At 41.8% G+C, this 17,301-nt stretch overlaps 1 protein-coding gene across 8 annotated transcripts in view; it reads right to left on the minus strand.

The window, feature by feature from the left end:
* The window catches only part of BCAS3 (BCAS3 microtubule associated cell migration factor), a 576,449-nt gene that overhangs the window by 115,286 nt on the left and 443,862 nt on the right, over positions 1-17,301 (minus strand). The window contains exon 23 of one of the 8 annotated variants that reach the window (XM_081218979.1): positions 4,480-5,570. The exons of the other annotated variants lie outside the window; for them this stretch is intronic. Within the exon in view, the coding sequence (XP_081075105.1) occupies positions 5,425-5,570 (146 nt within the window). The 3' untranslated portion in view covers positions 4,480-5,424. Of the gene's footprint in view, positions 1-4,479; positions 5,571-17,301 lie in introns of those variants that run through there. 8 annotated transcript variants of the gene reach the window in all.

Genomic DNA, 17,301 nt, shown 5'->3' on the forward strand with positions numbered 1-17,301 from the left:
CTTCCCTGGTGGTGCAGTGTTTAAGAATCCACCTGCCAATGCAGGGGACAAGGGTTTAAGCCCTGGTCCGGGAAGATCCCACATGCCGTGGAGAAACTAAGTCCATGCGCCACAGCTACTGAGCCTGCGCTCTAGAGCCCGTGCTCCGCAACAAGAGAAGCCACCACAATGAGAAGCCCGCGCACCACAACGAAGAGTAGCCCCCGCTCGCGGCAACTAGAGAAAGCCCGTGCGCAGCAACAAAGACCCAATGCTGCCAAAAATAAAGAAATAAAATAAATAAATTTATATTAAAAAAAAGCTCAAGGAAAAGACAATTGATGCATAAACCAAGAAAGTAATTTTACTTTTTAAACCAGTGAGCCTATGTTAAGCAAAGAAATGTGCTTCTCACAGTTTTTAAAGCAACTGGGACAGTAAGTCTTCTTTCAGGTGGTACCATATGAGGCCGCAAAAGACACTGCTTGGGGCGAGGTAGTAGCGGCCCAACAGGGTTAAGTCTGTTCAAGGTTTTCAATAAACAACAAACATCCCAAAAATAAAAGCATGAAGCACAAAAAACAAAGCAAAACACCGCCCCCCCAAAAAAAAAATCCACGTAATTTTTATAGGGATTGTTCTCTAATACCTAAGGAAGGGGTTGGTTCTCTTGAATTTTTCTTTAGGGTTGTCTCTGTGCTAAGGAATATGGTCACAACTGGGGTTTCAATAGAGTCTCAGTGGGCCTAATGTAGAAGAAAAGCTAAAGGATTGAGGTCTTGTGGGTATTATCCTCAGGCTCTTTCTCCTCCAGTCTTTCTTTTATATATAAATAAGACAAGAGCTCCAGGCAATTGTGAAGTTAGGGCAGCGAAACATAAGGCGAATTTTATCTCTCTGAGCCTCAGTTTTCCCACATGTAAACTGAGGAGATTGAACTGTAATATAGAATCACTCAAGCATCCCCAAAGTCCCTTTCAACTGAAAGTACATAACAAAGTTAAAGATGCAAAACAAAAACAAACATCGACAACAATCAAAGAAAAAAAACAACAACCCACTTCTAAACCTCTGCTCCTCAGCTGGAATCTGATGGTAGGGAAGCACCAGCCCAGAGGTATTCATGACCCCTCAATCCTGGGTCTGACAGCCTCCTAGTGATAGAGCTCATGTCCCATCCCCACCAGGCCCAAACTCCTAAGGGTGACTGCTGATTTAGCAACGGTCGAAACAACAGTGGTAACAATGACATCACAATGATAGCGTAGATAATAAGGCCAATAAATGCCATTATTAATGATAATAACAGCTAACATTATTGAGCTCTTATTAAGGGCCAGGCACTAGAAACCTCACATCTATTTACTCAGTCAATCCTTGTAACAACTCTATGACGAATTAACCCTGATATTATCTCCATTTTGCAGATGAAGAAACTGAGGCTGAGGCACAGAGCAGTCAGGCAAGTAGCAGGAGCAAAGGATACAGCAACAAATCATTGAATCGCCAAGATCCAAGGGGGAGGGGGTCCACAGGTTTCCTACACAGCACCGTAGGATGCTAAGGACAGGACAGAGCTCCCAAGAGAGAAGACTTAGCCCACTGAGGTGGGGCCAGTGGGGTTAGCCGACTGAGAACTGGGAGCTACGGGCTGCATGTTGACTCTGCCACTGCAGTTAAGCCAAGTCCATTTCCTTGTCTGTAAGACAAGGGCAGAGGATGAGATAACCTTTAAGGCCCTTTTCAGCTCTGACATTCTCCATGAGGGACCATGTTCCATAAGGACTCAGCAACTGTTTGATTCCCAGGCTTTTTTTTTTTTTAAGTTCTTCATTTCTATTTTAAAAAATTGCATGTTCCCGTGGCCCTGGAATGCCTGCCTCTGGCCCCTCTGGAGCCCTGGGTTATGTGAAAGCAGCCGTGCCAAGCTGGCCCATGGGCGGGGCCGAGTCTTCCTGGCTGGCCTGTGACATGTTCCTGACGTACTGTGTGGTCAAGGAGCTGGAACTGGGGGGGCTGAACAAGGGCCAAGCCTTGCACTTCAGCTTCCTGACCTGGCAGCCATTCAGAGAGACCCTGCTAAGTGCTATTTCCTAAATACACTCTCTTTTCATAACAATCTTACCACATTGCTTTCCTTTACAAGCGCTCTTAAAAAAGGGAACTGGACTCCTTCTGCTTAATCTACACAGACTACATTTGGAAACCATCAGAAACTGAACTCTAAACAAAACGTTATTAATGTGTTGTAATCTGCCCTCTATGTTTCAGATGAAAAGAAAATGTTTTATAGTTTCAGAGCATACGTTTTAATTGCCTTTTAAGAGTGCATATACTTTTAGTACTTAGTGTTATAAAACTGTAGTATCTGTTTCTTGATAACTGTTGAGTGATCTCAGCTATTTTTATTAGTTTTTTTTCCTTATCCTTTTCTCCCTTTTTCTCCTAAACTGCCACCCATGCAAAGTTCCTTTAGATCAAGCTTGATAGAGGGCTCACATATTTGAGATCTTCCATTATAAATAGCTTCTTAACAACCTCCACCTCACTATAAAACACTTGTTCTTGAAAATGAGTTCTATAAACAAAGATGGAGTGGGTGGCTTTGTCTAATAATCCAGTATAGCTGGGAACCGTGCAGTCTAGCCTTTTCCCAGTTTGCTATTGCTTTTTTATGGGGGCCAGATGACCCACGGAGATCTGATGCTCTTGCTACTTTTCTCAACTGTACTGCCCTGTCCCAAGAGACTAACATATCAGTCATCAGCCCAGAGGTTTCAAGGGCAGAGTCTCGGACATACCAAGATCCAGTTTGCTTTTCAGCAAGGAATCCCAAATTCATTAGAATTAGGCCTGAAGTTAACAGAGGATTGGGCTCTCCACCAGCTTGTCACCAGGCTGACAACTCCCCGGAAGGCTGGGTCACTTGACAGAGTCTGAGGGGCTGAGGTCTCCATTGTCCCACCCTCCAGATGGACAAATGATGCCCAGCTCTTGGACCAGTGATATAAACCTGAATCACAGGCTCACAGGAAATGAAATGACCTTTCTGAGCTAAGGGTTTCTTGGGGCAGGGCTGGGGGATGGGAGCATTTGGCCATCTGGATTCCTGGCCAGGAGGAAACTGTCTCTTGAGTGGTCCAAGTATTAAGTACTCCCAGTGACACAGAGCACCACAATGGCAGCCACAAATGATAAAACCTTTCCAGGAACATCTAATATAACACAATGTTCAAAAACCAGATTTATAGGGCTCCCCTGGTGGCGCAGTGGTTGAGAGTCCGCCTGCCGATGCAGGGGACACGGGTTCGTGCCCCGGTCTGGGAGGATCCCACATGCCACGGAACGGCTGGGCCCGTGAGCCATGGCCGCTGAGCCTGCGCGTCCGGAGCCTGTGCTCCGCAACGGGAGAGGCCACAACAGTGAGAGGCCCGCGTACCACACACACAAAAAAACAAAACAAAAAACAAAGAAAACAAACAAAAAAACAGATTTATAGAGACTCCTTCCACCAGAAGGATCCATGGAGATGATGTAGTCCATCACTCATTTTCAGGTGAGGAACTTCATGAAGCCAACACAGGCAAGTTATTTACCCAAGGTCTCATGGCCTACGGGAGCTTAGAAACCTGGTTTCTAGTTCTCCACCTGGCTCTTCACCACCTACAGGATGACCATCGGTGAGTAAAGGAAGCATCACTGGAAGGAATTCCCTTTAGTCATCTGAAAGTGGGACCATGTGCCCTTTAATTTCAGTTTCCTTTCAGAGATAGTCATCTTCCTTATCTCAAACATTAACTCAAATGTTTCTTATGATGTCTCCAGTGTTTCCCTAATGTCTTCATGACTCACTGGATATTATGGCTTGATACAGTACAGAGCAGTGCTCAGTTACAACCTTAGTTTCTAAAGCAATTCTTTTTTTATGAAAAACAAGCCTTCCTCTCAGTTCCCTTGCCATCAAAACTTGCACAATATATTGAGAATTCTTGCAATGGCTCAGCAGGCCCGATTTTCATAATGTGTCAGAATCCACAATGTGAAGGAGCAGTTGTTTATAAATCTATCAAAACTGAAATTTTTTTTTTTGGTCTGCGTTGGGTCTTTGTTGCCGTGTGCGGGGTTTCTCTAGTTGCAGTGAGTGGGGGCTACTCTTCATTGCAGTGCTCAGGCTTCTCACTGCGGTGGCTTCTCTTGTTGCAGAGCACGGGCTCTACGTGCGCAGGTTTTAGTAGTTGTGGCATGCGGTCTCAGTAGTTGTGGCTCACAGGCTCTAGAGCGCAGGCTCAGTAGTTGTGACACATGGGCTTAGTTGCCCCGCAGCATGTGGGATCTTCCTGGACCAGGGCTCGAACCCGTGTCCCCTGCATTGGCAGGCGGATTCATAACCACTGTGCCACCAAGGAAGTCCCCAATTTCTGATTCTTAATCTTTGGGGCAGGTGACATTTTAATAACCTAAAAAAAATCAGCTCAAAAGAAAGCTTTGAAAAATTGGGTCATCCTATTTTCATACTCTAGGGGTCTACCAGCTAGATATGGCAAGTCTTTCTCTCTTTTGACAGATCATAGATCAAGTAGTTATAATTATAAAACGATTGGACAGAGAACAGCTACTTAAACATCCTTGGAAATAACTTCTTCTACCACCATTTGATAACCACTTCTAAAGAATTCTCTTCTGGGATGAAACAATGTGAAACCAAGAGTTTCCCTTAGACAGGTTAAGGGAAAGCTCTTCCATTCAGTCATTTTCGCATTAATTGGTGCTCCTAAAACAAAATGGGTTTTTTTGTTTGTTTTTTTTTCGCCGTGCCATGAGGCATGCGGGATCTTAGTTCCCCGACCAGGGATCTAACCCATGCCCCCCGCAATGGAAGTGCTGAGTCTTAACCACTGGAACGACAGGGAAGTCTAAAACAAACTCTTTCTCCAGCCAGGGACATAATTCTATGCTGGGATACTGGAGTCCATCTCTGCTGCCGAGATCTCTCTCCTTCAGATCTCAGCAATATAGTTTTTGGGTGTGTTTCATGACCTTTTGTGCTAGCAAATAAGCCTTTGGAGGATTAAACTTAACTTTCTCATCCTAGTTTAAAGAGTGTTCTTCTCTGGGAACACGAAAAAAAAAAAAAAAAAAAAAAAGCCCAAGTCCTGTGCCAAATACCCAGTCGAGCAGTGCTGATATTGCTTTCAAGGCTCTTATTTTAAAAATAAATTTTTACAGGAGTAGCAGAGAAAGTAGCAAAAGAATATACAAAAGCTCCTCTTTTTATGATCAAAGAAGAATCAAGTTTTGTGTTACAAGTCTTTGAGAATATACTACTACTTTAAACTACTCCAAGTGGTTTAAAGCATTAAATGGGCTTCAAACTTCCTGACCTATAGATCTAAAAGGAATCACTCACCTTGACCTATGTATCCTAATATGGACTAAATAGAATATTCAATGAAGTCCTGGTATCATATGTGTTAGGAGCCTTAAAATCAGGCTATCAGAATTGGTCATCTGCCCACAGAGCTGGCTAGATATATTTCCACAATGACACACTCCTGGAATGAGCATTGAGGGACTCAGGTCAGGGCCACTTCCTGTTAAGAAAGCACAAGGCAGACAAATTCTCACCATATGGCCTTTACCCTCCGATCTTATATCTTACCTGTCCTCCCTAGGCCCAAGGCTCTGTGGGAATTCATGCCAAGCTGGGGCTTAGAACCTCAATTGCCATTATCTTTATGAGTTGATTTCTTTAAAAGGTCCTGGGAAATAGGCTGGAATCCTTACAGGGAGTGGTCCTTTAGATTTCCATTAAAAAAAAAAAAAAGTAGTATCAGCTTCAACTCAAAAATCTATTCCTTTACCTCTGGACAAGCAACACAGGGAAACTGTATTAAATCATCCAAAGCAAACTACAGGCCTTTAAAGTGCTTCAACTTTCAGACTCAAACAGGGTGCCATCCTTGATACGTACAATCAGAAGAAGTTCCCTTGGCTGCCTTCATGGGGCAAGGATTCAAGAAGTGTTCAGGAAGGCAGAAAGCTCTCCAAAAGAAGCTAATTCAAAAGAGATTTCCAAGTCAACATCCAAACCGAAGAGATGTGGAAAAATTCAGAAAAGCATCCTAACAAAACATCCCAACAAAGTACCCTAACTCCTTTTTGCAAACCCACAGCTGGTAGGAGCAAAGTTCTAATGTGACAGCCTTTTAAAGCAGCAAGTTGCAACCACAAGTGTGGTTGCTGTTCCAACATTATTTTCTTTGGGAAAATTACATGGGTGGGTAGGGAAGCAAACCCAAGAGGACTGCAGTTTACAAGTCCCGAGGCCTGGGAAGTAGGATGCACAGAACCTAGGAGTGGGGACCTCACGGTAGAGAGGAGAAATCTAACCTTATTGTACAAGGTGGCTAAGATCTCTGGCCGCTCTTCAGGCAGAGTATACTGCTCTCTATGTGCAAAACTGCTCAATAAAATTTTACTGGCAAGGCAAAAGGAGAAACATCTGCTCTAGTCAAGAGCAGCTGTGGTCAGCAATAAGGCAGCTGGCACAGGGTCAAGGCTGTTCTTGCTGGTAGGTGGTATTGTGGTCACCAGTAATTACTTTGGAGAATTTCACGGAGTCAAGGATAACTAAATGGACAAAGAACATTTTATTTTACTTTCCATCTTTAGCCCAGGAGCAAAAATCGTGACATGTTATACAGAATTCAGAAGCCCGACGCAGTCCATATTTTTCATGGCAGAACTTTTTACCTCGAAGACTGGAAACCCTTAAATGTAAGTATTTCAAAAAATATGTTCTTGACAAGTGACCTCTCCACTCATTATTTCTGATTGAACAGTTCCTGTAGATTGCATTACTCTTTAAGTGTTTCCTTCTGAAAGATTATTATAGAATACTTTAAAGAAAATGTGAAAAGTATATTTAGCAAATCAATAAATGGTGCAAGTTTTTAAAAACCTCATCTTTATCAAATTTGCATGATATCTTCAAAGTTAAATAAACCCTACAGTGAATGGGAATTTGGAATGTAAATAAAAATCTGTTCAATGCATGCAGTTGATAATTTTTCATGGAATGACGAATGTCAGAAAGTAGCAGTTACATTAATATACACTGTACTTAAAAAATTAAACACTTGGGAAATAACCTCTTCAGCCGCTGGAAAATGACAAAGTCTAAGACATTTCAATCAAGTTAATTTCAGTAGGAAAGCAATGCATTTTTCCCACCAGAAACTATATGAAAAAACAAATTAACCAAAATGGGTCTCTGAATGATGGGATAACATCAGCCTCAAGGAGAACTTCATGACTGCTTGTCAATTAAGTTATTCTACACACATATTCAAAGGCAAAACTAGCCACATTCATTTTAAATCATGTCAAGACTGAATGGTCGATATTATATTAAAACGAAAGCATGATTTGCATTAAAAAAGAAAAGGAAATTCTCTTGCCAACCAAGAGAGCTCACCTGCAACAACTGGTATAATTCAGGTATTCAATCTACAATAAGGCCATGCCAGGTAGGTCATGTCCAAAATCTTACTGGATATATATATATATATATATATATATATATACACTACCCCTAGTGTATCCTCTGATGGCTGGGGCTCCTCAAAATCCTTAGACAGTTTTGGAAGTGGAGGGAGAGACCCAGGGACCAATTTCAACCTACTTTAGACTTACTCCTATCTCAACCATCTCTAGAATGCCACCTTAGACCGGGTCTGGGGTCATGATAGGTCCAGGGTTTTCCCAGGACAGAAAACAATCCTTGATCAGTATGCAAGGAAGGCCAAATCTAGGTGCTAGAAGGCTGGGATTGTAAGTGTCAGCCCTGTCAATCGCTGTACATAGATCACTTGAATCCTCAGAGTGTCAGGTTTTTTACATGTCAGAGGAGGAAGCCTTTCAGCTTTGACATTACATTGAGTCCACAAAGAATAGGTCTCTAGACCTAAAGAGGTGTCCCATCAGCTCCACATCCCTCAGGACTAGGCAGTAAGAGGTCCCTAACAATCTCCTGTTGTTTTTTCTTTCAATGAGACTTTCACTACCATTAAAAAGAAGTACTAAATTTAGGTGTTCCCTGAGGAACTGGTTTTTGATAGTCCAACATCTCACAGTTGTTACGTTAAAGCCTACCATCTGAAACCACTGAATAGTAGGCAGAGGACTTCTATGACTTTGAGTTTTACATATAAAATTTCGACCAGAGAGAAAAACTGATTGACATCAGATAATATGGAAACAACTTTTTCATCTTTTAAAATAAGCAACTTTAGGACTTCCCTGGTGGTACAGTGGTTAAGAATCCACCTGCCAATGCAGGGGACATGGGTTCGATCCCTGGTCCAGGAAGATCCCACATGCTGCGGAGCAATTAAGCCCATGCACTGCAACTACTGAGCCTGCACTCTAGAGCCCATGAGCCACAACTACTGAAGCCCGTGAGCCTAGAGCCCGTGCTCCGCAACAAGAGAAGCCACTGCAACGAGAAGCCCGCGCATCGCAACAAAGAGTAAGCCCCCGCTCGCCACAACTAGAGAAAGCCCACAGCAGCAACGAAGACCCAATGCAGCCAAAATAAATAAATAAATAAATAAATATATAAAATAAGCAACTTGACTGATTTATCAATAATGTTTGCTTAAATACTGCCTAAAATTACAGTCTATTACACTGTGTTTAGGAGGATGAATAGTGAAATCACAAATCCTATGGAGTTTCAGTTAAGTCTTAAAAAACATTGCTCCTTCCCTGTATATCCCATTTTGTAAAATGTAGAATAAATGAGGTCTGTGAGCATCAGGCAATTTTAATGATAAAGTAAAAATCTTCTGAATTTTACCTACTGTTATTCTTTTATGACACATTTTTGCTAACTTCTAGTCACACTGTTTTCAAACTGATGCCTTTGCTGATGTATTTCCACCGACTGAATGGACTTTCCTTAGTTTTTTAATTTTTTTTTGGATTTTTTTTAGCGTGTTGAAAACCTACTTATTTGTCTTCTAAAGACACTATCTTCTAAAGAACTGGCAAAATAAATCCTGATATATCCAATAATGACATAGTATGCACCCCATTATATGAGATTATTAATAAAGTTCTCAATCTGTTTGGAAGAAACTGGGATTAGGGATTAGTTCATAAAGGCAGCAAGGGACATGATAATCTTTGGAGAACTGTGATCACCACTATTCCTTCTCCTAAACATCGGCTCAGAAGAAGTGGGATAAACCTCTGTAAAAAAGCAGGTTGACTGGCAGAAGAGAGGCTCTGAAGGTGAATTTCTCCTTTAGCTTCCTGAATTCCAGGCTCTTTTCATCTCATGAGATTGTTAACTGCAGGCTCTGTACAGCAGCTCTTTGCTATAGCTCGCAGTCAGTGATGTCTTTCTAATCGGAGGAAGGGTCTAAGCATCACGGGCTAGTCAGTGAAGAAGTTCTCATCATGTCTAAAGCATCAAATATAAAGGGAGGATAGCTAGAGTCTGGGTCTGGCAACATTAACCAAATATGGACTGAGTCCAAAATAGACATGAAAGTTATTAAAACACCACTCTAAACGTCTTTATGTGTTTTAGGTATAGTGACTTAGGGCTCATCGGGACATATCTAAGAGTCTCTTTTGGGTTCTGATATTTATACTGTCTTCTTCATGTTCTTGGCTTCTTTATCTTGAATAACAAGAGCCATTCTGGTCCTAGATATACTTAACACCAAGACACCATTCCCCTTTAATTAAAACATACACACATACACACACACACACACACACACACACAGAATCTTATTCTATTATCCTGAAGGCTCTTAGCCTTCTTAGAAAACTTAAGCATTTACTCAACAAACCTTGTTTCAACCCCTATGTGTCACATGCTATGAGTAGGGGAGAAAGTACAATTTTAAACTGGTTTTACCTCAAAACTATTATTTTATTAGGCTTATTTACTTTCCCTTCTCTTCTGTTATTAGCATAAGGAGATGGCTAAGTCATTTGGGAGGGGGTGTGTGTGTATGCATGTGTGTGTGTACTAAATCCTGGCACAAGACAAGTAGAGAACAGCAGAGCCAAAGGGAGATACAGGCGCTGGGTGGTCAAACAGGCTGGTTCACTGGCTTTGCCACTCTCTCCTGTATACCAACCTACAAATCGGTAAAAACAGCAAACTCCTATTGACTTCCAGAATCACCTTCAAATAGTCAAACCTCTAATGTCAAATCTACCTAATTCAGTATGTCTATCCTATTGAGGGTCCCCCAAAGAAAGCCTAACTGGATTGTAATTTCAGGTTGGCCTCTTCTGAAGGGTGAGAGACAGGGAGTGAGAGTTGTCGGGGAGGGAGCGGACAAGTTTCTCATGGCAAGAATCCTTTCCTGTCCAAACAGAGGAAAGTTCCCAAGTAAGAGTGGCATATTGAAATCTAATCAAATGGCTAGCCTAGGGCTTCCCTGGTGGCACAGTGGTTGAGAGTCTGCCTGCTGATGCAGGGGACACGGGTTCGTGCCCCGGTCCGGGAAGATCCCACATGCCGCGGAGCGGCTGGGCCCGTGAGCCATGGCCGCTGAGCCTGCGTGTCCGGAGCCTGTGCTCCGCAATGAGAGAGGCCGCAACAGTGAGAGGCCCGCATACTGCAAAAAAAAAAAAAAAAAAAAAAAAAATGGCTAGCCTATTTTTACCCTTGAATTCACCAAAATCGTCTCAAGAACAACCACCCTTGGTACTTTTTAAGAATGCTTCTTTTGGGGGAAGGTTTTAGTTAAGATGTACTTCAGTGTTTTTGAGTTTAATTTAAAAGAAATGAGCCCTTTATAGTCAGTCACAGGGCTCAAAGACACAGGTAAATGAATCCAGTCTACTGAATAAGATCGGTCTTGAACTTCTTAGAGTATGTGTGCTAAAATGGATAAGTTTTAAACGAGCATCAACTACAACTCATTCCACTGTAATATCATGGTGCAGTGGAAAGAATATGGACTTTGGGGTCAGATAATCCTGGGTTCAAAGCCTGTCCCTATCACTTATCTCAGGCTCAGTTCTCTTAAAAATATAAATACTATTCTACCTGGCAGGATAGTTGTGAGGATAAGAAAATATGCATATAAAGTGTTTATCACACACACACACACACACACACAAAGTGTCTATCACAGAGTAGGCATTCAATAAATGGTAGTTACTGCTATTATTATTATTATTATTATTATATGAGGTGACATGGTTACAGTTCCCAAATGTCCAAATACCCACACCAAAATGCAGGTCACAAGGAGAAGGTAACTGCCCTCACAGAAAATCCCAATCAAAATATTCTTATCATATACATATTTAAAACTCAAGTATAAGACTTTTAGGCCAGCGAACTTCCAATACAACAGTATGGCTTCACATACCTGAGTGTTCTTTTAAAAAAATATATTCACATTTAAAAGGTCAAGTTGTAAAGCCATTTGATTAAAATAGTAATAAAAGAGTAAACATTAACTCACAATTTCTCCTTTGGTCTTTACTATTCCAAGCAGTATCACCTCCCGAATAAGTTGCACCTTAAGACATTGTAAGATTATCTTGATTAAAATCTTTAAGTTCTTAATTTTAAGGAGGGAAAACCTAATCTCCAAAAGCCAAGTTTAATACCTTTAGCATATGATCTAGATCTTAACAGTAGCATGTTATCCTCTGCTACTCCTGAAACATGACTGCCCAAAGTAAATGAAGTTCCCTTTTTATATTAATTTTAGAGCCACTGATAAAAATACAAATGATTAACATCAGAAAGGAAGAATTGCTCATCGTTAGGCCACCCAAATTTCCAAAAGCATCATAAGTTATAGAAAGCTTATCTCTGGGATTTCAACAGTTTTCTCAAAGGTGTCAGGGCTATCTACTAGAGGCCTTGCAAATTGAATTAAATAACAAAATAAAGCAAACAAATACCCACCCCCCTAATCTGTCAGTATTTCAAACCTAGGCTTTCCTCTTGGGTATGTAACTATCCTTGATGATAATTCTGTTCAAGCTAGTATTTCCTCTCCAAATTCACTTTTAACCCAAGCTAAATAAGGATGTTGGTGCCAATCAACTCCCACTATCTACAATATGGTAACACACTTTATTCACTCTTGCTTTTGCTTCTCAAAAATAGACTCACTAAATCAGCACCTGATCTTCCCCTAAGAACTGTAAACCCATCCTATACGTAGGAAAAATTGACACAAAGGTAGGTTATATTGCTTCCGTTGTTAAAAATATCCACTAGTAAATTTAAAAATCTGAAGTATCCAAGCATTAAGATTTCTTATTTGCTTGTCTGGACTATCTGCAATATCCATTTCGATTTTTGCTATTTCTAGCCACAAAGCCATCACGGGAGTTGGCCTCAGGGCCCGGAGAGGAAATCTGGCTTCCACCTCTGGGACACACGTTTCAGCGCTTATGTCTGACTGACCCTGCCAATCACCCCTGCCAGAAGCCACAAGCCTGGCTTACAATAACAGAGTATATCAAAGAAGACAGGAAAGAAAACAAGACAGTGGCAGGGTCAGCAGAGGATAAGAACACGGTGAAGATGCCCTGTGGAAGCAGGGAACGGGGAGCCATATATTCATCGTATCGAGTGTGTTTCTCAGAAAAGGCAAAGTCATAAATGCTTTGGACCTTGACTGCCAAAGTCGGCCCTGTACTACCATAAAATTACTGTCAGATGTAACTAGGAGAGCAGATTGTCTCGTTATGATGGGATGGGTCAAGAAGAAACACTCTTGTTCACACGAACATGTAATTACAACCCATATGCTTAAACCAACTCAGAGTGGTGATCATGGTAACTGTATATTGACCTCTGATATAAAGATCATCCATGTAAAGCGACTCTTTTCACTAGAACCATCCAGTTCAAGAATAGTGATAATCCATGCTTGCCTCCGTATAAGAATATGCCTAATCCATTGTGCACTGTGATCATAAACTCAGCAAATTTAAAAGGCGTAGAGAGGAGAATAGAAAAGTAGTTGAGAGCTGGGGAGGGGGTTTATAGTCAGTCTGGGTTTGACCTTGACTCTGCTACTTATGAGCTGTGTGATCTTGGGGAAGTTGCTAGTTTCTCTGAATTGCAGTTTTCTCAGAGAATTATTATGAGCACTCAATGTCCAAAAAAAAAAAAGGTAAACTTTCAATATATGTTAACTTATTATTAAAGACAGCTATGGATTATAAAACCAAAAGATAACCTTTGAAGGCCACACTCTTAGGCCTGACATTCCCAGTCCACTTTTCGTCTCAATCGACTCTGTCAGCCTTCGCTTCCACTGCTTCCCCTTCACGTCCACTGTCCAGCTTTCCTGCCTCGACTCCTTGGTGTCGTGCCCTCCGCATAAAATCACCGTTAGAGTCACCTGTAAAGATTCAAGCCTACTGTGCAAATGACACCTTCTTCAAAAGGCCTTTTTTTTAATCTTCCCCATCTCTCTTCACTAAATTACTCATAATATCTTGTACCTTCTGACAACTGACTATTTTATGCTGTCTGTTATAGGCATGTGTGTATAAACAGAGTACCTAGCACAGGGCTTTGTCCACAGCAGCCCTTAGTAAAGGTTGGTTAGAGGAATAAACGAATAACAACAATTCTCTCTCTAATAGATCTAAGAAAATGAGCAACTTGCCTTCACCCTCCCACTTCCCTACAGAAGCCCACGAAAACGCCGCTCTGCCTCGTTAACTCCGGCGGGAAGGGAGAGACAGAGGTTGCCAGGAGCCCAAGCCGTGAGAGTTGGCACCTCTCTCTTTGCATCCAAGGAGTTAAACTGAGTCCCGGGGAGATAAAAATCTCCGGTTTTATTGATGAGTGAGGCTGCCTGACAAACGAAGATCCAGCTGCAATTGTAACATTCCAAGCTCAGAAGGCGCCAAGTTTTACTAACTATAATTTAACTGGTCCTACTGCTGCAGTCCAAATTCTTGTTTGGATAATCGGTCTTTGTTTGAATATGTTCAAAAACAGCACAGACTAGCATTAGCCTCTGGGTATGTCATGTGAGCTGATTACCCTGTGGCTCCCAGTAGCAGAAACTCATACACAAGAGGAGGATTATTTTCCTAGTATTACTGTTACGCTAACATATAATCAGTCCTTTTCTCCCAGTCTCCACATCTCGTCCACAGCCTCCCCCAACCCTTTTTTTTCCTCCTTTCTTTTTTCTTCTCTTTTCTCTCTCTCTCTCTCTCTTTTTTTTTTTTTTAATAATTCAAAAGTCTTCTTTCCAAGTTCAACCAAAGTTTAAAGGTGAAAAGGTCAAGAAAGTTTCATGGCTGTGGCTGTTTAGAAAAGGGTAGGACTAACTGTGGTCTCTAGCTCAGCCTCTACTAAAGGCTCAAGAAGCTCATATTTCACTGTACTTCTGCAGCGCCCAGTCGCCTTGACACAATCTGTTGGGAATGAAATTTAGCCCTTGTTAATCATTTTTAACGTAATAGAATAATAATAACTTCACCTGCCAAACAATCATTTCATACTTAAGCAACTCAAGTGGCTCACTTGTTTGTTAAAACAAAAATCCAAATTCACCCAGTTGTACGTTTTAACTGGAGGACGCTCGTTTGGGGTCTACCCACCCTGCCCGTCTGCAAGTCGTTCGGCGCTCTCTCTAAGAAGCCAAAAAGGATTCTGGGAACTCTGCACCTATCCTGTCACTTGGGCCTTGCTCTGGCCATTCTCAGAGCGCCCAATGGAGTTGACGGTCCCCGGCTGACAGAAAATGCTAGACAGGATTCGCTATTAGTATTTTGGAGGGGAAATCCTGACGCAGAGGTACAGTTCTAGCAATCAGTGGAAAAACTGCTGGTGGGGAAAAACCATGGCTCGGAAAAGGCTGGAATGATTAGCCATTAGTACACGGGTTGGCGGAGTGCTGGAAACTGGGAAACTGAAGTGGGAGCTCTCAACTGGTCTCGGAGTGTAAATCTGGTCCCAGCAGCTCCTGCGTTGCTAGAGGGAAGGCCACCAAAGGAGAAGGAAACTCTGTTCCCTGGGAGGGATATGTTTATCTTACAATTAACAACAGCAAAGGAACGCTTTCTGAAATTCTTCCTGGAAGGCGCAGAATTTAATCCTGTACAATAGCTTGGTATTGAATCTGCAAGGTCTTAGCTGAGATGACAGGTAGAAATCAGAGTACTTCAGATCTGGCTCCAGTTACAGAGAGAGACGCAAGGAACCAAGAAAAGCCCCTTCTGGGGCCAAAATTCTAAACTGTGCGGTGATCTAGGATTTGAGAGAGGACGAGAAGAAGAAAGACGGAGCTGTGCATTAGGGCGCAGTGGGACATGGATAGGAAGTGAGGTCTAATGGTTGAAGGTTGATCATTTATCTCCTCCTCTGCATCCTTGCTCCACGCGTTCTTGGGCAAAGGAAGAAGGTTACTATTGTGAATTTCCACAACGTCTAATTGTCGTATGTTAGACATATACTCATCTTTAATATCAATGAATTACACCTTCTACTAACTTAAATCATGCTGAAATTTAAGAAAATGTTTTTCCTCCCTGCTGTGGGTACTGAGTGAAAAAAAAAACAACAGACCCACTGATATGAATAGTGCTCAATTCACATTAATTAGAATTATAGAATGCCGCAGCCGGAAGAGCTCTTAAAGAAAGGGTAAAGTAGAAGTGTCTCGGGGGCCAGAACTGAGGCCAGACAGGGATTTTCCCTGTACCCTCCATTAACAAAACATCTCCACCTGTATCTGTTTTATATATTGGGGTCCTGCAAAAATTTCACTAGAAAAAAAGGCTCTGCTGTTGGGGAGGAACGGGTAAGAGGGAGGTTTGAAAACCAAAGAGCTGGTCCAATCTTTCATTTTAAAGTTAACGAAACACGGGGCTGTGAGGCTGTGACTTGGCCAAGGTCCCTCAGTGAGTAGAGAACAGGGTTAAGACAAGAATTCCTCTGCAGCGCCCAGTTCAGTATGTACTCCATCTCCAAACCATGTCTGTCTGCTCCACCTTTCAGGGAAGCCCTGCCTCCATTTACTGTGTTTGCATCACAAGACGGCAACCTAAAAAGAAACACTTTTTAGAAATATTTAACTGGCACTAGAAGTCAAATTAACAATCATTTTTTAGATCTGGACAATGAACTATGGCAAGCCTGGTTGATGGTCATCTTTAGTTGTAAAATCACTTCTGCTAAAGCCATTAGCCACGAAGTGTTCTGGGCAGCTCGGATTTTACAACAAAACCTGTAAAAGCCAGGGGTCAAAACGTTTCCCTGGGGCTCAAAGGTGTGAAGCTTCTGAAATGAAGCTTGGGCACTCAGAACCCTCCCAATCAGCTCTAATCTTCACCACCTCCTTTTGATTATCCCTTGAAAAGTGTTGCTAGATAATATGGAGGGGGGCGGGAAAGCCCAATAAAAAAAGGAAGTATTTTTAGCCTCTTTTTAAGCGGTGACAAAGTTTATCACACTCCTACTCAAATTAGTCACACAGGTTAGTCCCAAGGGAGAGCAGTCTGGCTACAGATCATTGCAAAGGAATGACTTCTTGGAGGTCTAAAACAAACACTTAGGCACATGGTTCCATCTGGAAATATAGTCAAATAGAAGCAAATTCCACGAAATTCCCAACTGATGCAAGCAACATAATTTTGTATCTTACAATACTAGCTTGGACTAGCTGCTGTGGTCTGCTAAATAGATACATGACTCTAAAATGAGGATAAAGACAACAGTTATTTTAATAATGATAATAATAATAATAATTTCCAATATGCTTATTCACAAGGGTTGAAGATGCCAATACAGCAGCAATGGAGAAGGGAGAGAACAACTGAGGATAAAACAAGACCTGCAAGAATTTCCCACCATTTTGGTTCTTTTTCCTTTTAAGAAAGAGAAAATTGGTCCTGAATCCTCACGATGAAACTCAGGAACTTGAGGTTTTTTAGAGTTTTTCTTCACAAGCGAGAGGGTTTTCAGGGAAGGACCAGCACACGGGCCATGCAATTGGTCATCTTCCAGGGTCGGTCAAAGTGCCATAAATGCAACAAACATTCCCACATGAGTCTCTGTTTCTCTGTTCAAATATGAAAACCACCCCTTCTTACCCTGCCAGATATAGCCCCCTATTCTTTTTTGCCAAAATGCATTAGTTATGAAGCATTACTGCCAGTAGGTACAGTTACATAAAACATGCATGCTTATCCAAAATTAATTGTTTCCAAGCTATGTGGGAAACTAAGCACCCGGTACATGAATAACTCATAGTCACTAACTTTGTGGAATTTTTTTTTTTTTGCAGTACAAGG

The sequence above is a fragment of the Mesoplodon bidens genome (genome assembly GCF_964165515.1).
Source record: "Mesoplodon bidens genome assembly, chromosome: 19".
Taxonomy (NCBI): Eukaryota; Metazoa; Chordata; class Mammalia; order Artiodactyla; family Ziphiidae; genus Mesoplodon; species Mesoplodon bidens.